At 40.2% G+C, this 4,611-nt stretch overlaps 1 protein-coding gene across 1 annotated transcript; it reads right to left on the minus strand.

Annotated features, from left to right (window-relative positions):
* Nucleotides 1–577: 577 nt before the first annotated feature.
* Nucleotides 578–3,770, minus strand: LOC140172617 (LIM domain kinase 1-like). The gene is made up of 4 exons (XM_072195753.1): nt 3,738–3,770; nt 2,594–2,670; nt 2,148–2,289; nt 578–1,675 (listed from the first exon to the last, which is right to left on the minus strand). Exons 1-4 carry the CDS (start codon nt 3,768–3,770, stop codon nt 578–580), a joined length of 1,350 nt encoding a protein of 449 aa, XP_072051854.1.
* Nucleotides 3,771–4,611: the final 841 nt, after the last annotated feature.

Genomic DNA, 4,611 nt, shown 5'->3' on the forward strand with positions numbered 1-4,611 from the left:
GCTATCATAGCTAGTAAGTCATCAATACCCCGTCAGCAGTAGATAGCATTGCTATACTCATGATCAGCTCGTAAAGTCATTAATGCACCCATCAGCAGTAGACAGCATTGCTATATATGTCATCAGTATCCCCATCAGCAGTAGGCCCTATAGATAGCATTGCTAGTAGCATACACAGGCTGTATCAATTAAAATCACATTCAGTCAATAACTTCTAATCGATCGGTTTTCATGATCATTGGAAATACAATTGGAACGTTGGATCCTCATGATTTGAAAAGACCAGAATTTCATTCTGGTATATTACAACAAGTTCGAAAGAATCTACAATGACAACTTGAAGATCTGTTATTTTGCTTTATTTTAAGCAATTTTTAACTCAAGATTAGAAGAATATTATACGTTTATGGTTTATAAATAGGTCACAAAATGTTACGTCAGAACTGTTGCCCCTCCCCCTCCCATGCCCCCAATGCCCCTCCCCGATTTTGATTTTGGTACCGTAATTAAAATATCCCACTTTTATGCGTCACCCTTATTTCATTGTCTTTATTTACATTATGGTGGCACATGCATATCACTGTCGTGTTTGACAGCTCTTCCTCCATGATCGCCCCGTCCTCGCCTCCCATGCATCCACCCAACCCAGGTACTGATAGCCGAATGGCCCACCGCCACACGGTTTTTCATCATTTTCTTTTTGCTGGTATCGCTTTGCGAAAAATGACAGCTCGGTGGCAACTACTGATACTTGTTTCCTCTGACTAGGATCTTTATCCATACATCCTTTGACCAGAGCCCGTAGGATGTCAATCTTGCAAAAATACCCAACATCATACATGAGATACCCGAAGGCGTAGGTGTCAGTAGCCTCGGTTTGACCGGTTATTCCTTCGATCAATTCTGGCGCTTTGAAAGGTAAGCTCTCTCTATATACAGCCTTGTCCTGGTCAGATAATTGTAACGGAGCTGTAGGCGAATCCAATGGCTCTGCGGATCCCAGGTCAATTATCTTGGCCTGCCATTTTCTTCCCTTTGAATTTGGAAGTTGCGGTGGAGAGCGGCACAGCAAAACGTTGTTGTTATGTAAGTCACCGTGTGTAAACCCTGCACTGTGTAGCTTGGCGAGTCCACTAGCGACGTCACTTGCAATAGCCAACCATTCTGATGTCAACAGTTGAGGGGTCAAGGTGCTTAGGGCGTCAAAAATTGAGATTGATGTAAGTGTGCTCTTATCACCAACAAATTCAAGAATGATCGCCGGTGAAGTATTGTGGTCAATGAAGCCAATCAGTTCGGGAAAGGCAATGCAGTGATCCAATTTCCGCAGAATTTCGGCTTCCTTGATCAGTATGGATCTAGGCTCCGTTGGATTGAGTCGCTTGACGGCAACTGGGTCATGGCAGGATCGCAGCTTATTTAAGGTGGCTATACTGCTTGATCCATGGCCAAGAAGAAACGTGTTACCAGTTGGCTCCAGGTCACTATCTCTGTAGATGGCGACCTGCTTGGGTAGTTGCAGTGGAGCTGATGGCGTGTCTATGACTATGGACTCTGCGGCGGGCTCTGTGAGTAACTCGATGATTTTTTCTGATCTTCCCGATGGAGGCACGGGATCAAATTTGCATGATGCTGATGAACATGATGAAATGTCTTCAATAGGTTCCTGAACATGCTGAAAGATACAATTGGTCGTCAGTGATACACTGTTACTCATCCAATCAACCGCCTTGTATGTCAATACCAGTGGCGGCGCCAGGATTTTCTTGGGGGGGGGGGGTGCAAATGCCTCCTTGCCCCCGTAGCGCCGCCACTGGTCATTACGAAACTTCATTTAAGCCTAATAATCATGTAGGCCAAATTAATTCTGCAGTTAAAAGCTGCCATCTTTCATCTGGCTTCTTATACGGAGTTTAAAGTGCATGGGCATCTAACTTCAACTTTTAAGTTTGTTGGAGATTAACACGATATGTTCTGCAGATTTGATAGTAAAGAGTGTTTTCCGTCCCCGGGATGAACATGGTAAACCGCTTTGCAAATAGTAAAGAGCATTCTCCATCCTTTTCAAGTATTATAGGTTTTGTTTTATTCAAATATTTGTCTTGTCATAAAATTACTGTGTATTTCAAAGAGTGTACGTTGCCTACCTGTGACTGTGTTCCAGAGCCAGAGACTTTCCAATACGAGTCTTCCGTGTTGCATTCATACATACAGGGTTCTCTGCCAGGTTGCTGGTCCTCATCTTGACGAACCATACAGCACAATGACCGCAGAACATCCAGCAGAGTTCTGAATCGGAAAAATTAACAGATATGATGAAATCACACATTACTGAAATAAAAGGCGATTTTCTTGAGCGGAATTTTATTTTAGGCCTTTCATTTAATTTTAGAGGTTTTTTTTTTTTTTTGAAACAGTTGATAAAATTTAACAGGATTCACGTTTACCATTTAAAGTCCATTTTAACAAACTTTTGATTTGGTCGGCTGAAATTCAAACATAATAATGATTATCACGTAATTTTGAAATGTTATCATTCAGTGTTTTGCATCTCGTAAACCCGGAAACTCTTCCATTTTGTCCTAACACTAACCTTCTAATCCCACCAGGTCTTCGTGATCTGGGTAGGCCTTCGTGTCTCACATCAGGTGGTTTCGTAATTGAGAACGACTGGAACAGTGGAAGAAATAACGCACATAAAACCAATGAGTCAAATGTTTGATAAACAATCATGCATGACACATTGTCTATGTTGTGAAAGTATTTTGTCACGGTGAAAGAAGGGTCCTGATAACTCTGAACAAATTAAACGGGGTTTCCCCTGCCTGTGCACACCAGTAAATAGGAATCTCCTATATCCTTTTTGAAAAGTCACAGTGTTTGAAACGAGGAAACGTGCAAGAAGACTGAATATAATAGATTAGGAAAGGCTTAAAAAGAAACCATTAGGCCCTGATTCATATTTAATCCTAATTTAGGCCTGGGAAATATATTGTCTGTGAAAAATGAGCAGGATCCGACCTTTTATTATGAAGATTTGGCTAAGCTTTTAAAATGTGTTACATTTCAGAAACACCAAGCTATTTGTGAGTCGCCGTAAAGCTGTATTTTATATAGGGCGATCTAATGGGCAATTTCCTGAAAAATAAACCACTGGACTCCGTATGATTTCTCTGGACTGGATGTCTTCAGCTGACCTTCAACTTGCAGAAAGAGTAAGTTTTGAAGAGCTGAGTCGCTCTGAAGTCAAAAAATGACGTTTTCCCGGACCCTGTTTGTACAGAAAGTCTATGGAGGCTTTTTACTGGTGTGCACCCTGCATGATCTTATAAAACGAAGTTGGGACGAACTTGGGTCTGGTTATGTCTTAAGAAAGAAAGAGTGTCTTTTACAATTGATTTTGGAAACACGATCTAGGAACAAAATGTATAATGAAAGTATATGTTTATGAACTTAGAAAGCGTTTTAATTTAACAAACGTCTTATGTATTTGGCTATGAAAACTTTAATATGCCAAGCCCTACACACGTAGGCCTATTTCATCCTACGTCCAAATTTTATTTTGACCATCTTTTGTGGTCAAAAAGTGTAAAATATTTGTTGTAAAAGTTGCAAAAATGACCGCGTAGACGACATTGTGTTTCAATACTGCAGGACCCCGTAAACAAAACAAATGAAAGAATTGAAAATCAACAAAATGTATAGGCCTATCACAAGGAACAACAAAATGTACTTACCGAAGTTCGATTCTTTCGCTTCAAGACGCCCATTTTGGACAAAATTTATACTAAATATTTAATAAAATTACTTAAGAAAATCAGGTATACGACGTGCATAAGTACGAGCGTAAATAAAATGACTTTGATTGTCTTGTGTTTATGTTTCTTGGTAGCTCAAGTAACGTAGACGCATTGGTTTCCCAGTCAAACGCGTGCGCACATAGTCTAATGCGCGTCGTCTCTTGCGTGTTACGCTCTATTACGCGTGTTACTACGCATGGCTTACGCATGTAGGAGGGGAGTTTAAAAATGGGGTATTTAGAGGGGGCATCGTATTTCTCATACCTTTGAAGTCTCATTCCCTCTCGCCTCCAAAAAGTTTCAGTGAAAAGGTTTTTCATGTATAAAAAGAGTTATAGTACATTTTTAATTGTATAAACGTCATAGATCAAGGAGGAGTATGGAATTCTAAAAAAGCAAACACGAGGAGAGATGCCAAAAAGTTGCCCTAAATTTTCTGAATTCCTCCCTCGTAAGCATGGTAAGAAGGCCTATAGTGACTAGTGCCGTCGCCATGAGGCGCGCTGACAGTGCATTTTTTTGCTAACATTTAATCGCCCTGATACATAATTTGTTTCCCAAAACACCAAAAAAAAACTTTTTTGATTAAAAACGCATCTTCAATATAAACTTTTCAATTGATGGTCGGCTTTTCATCCCAGCTACATAGGCCTACTTTAAGTATATATCATTAGATTTATAAAGTTTACTTCGAAGACTGTTAAATATCAAAATGTGTCTGATATGCTCTCAGGTTCCACCAAAAATATTGTGCAAAGGTGGGTGACCAACCCCTTGATAACATTATAAACTAGATTTTGCGGTTCTCGGG

This window comes from Amphiura filiformis, chromosome 16 (assembly GCF_039555335.1).
Source record: "Amphiura filiformis chromosome 16, Afil_fr2py, whole genome shotgun sequence".
NCBI classification, from domain to species: Eukaryota; Metazoa; Echinodermata; class Ophiuroidea; order Amphilepidida; family Amphiuridae; genus Amphiura; species Amphiura filiformis.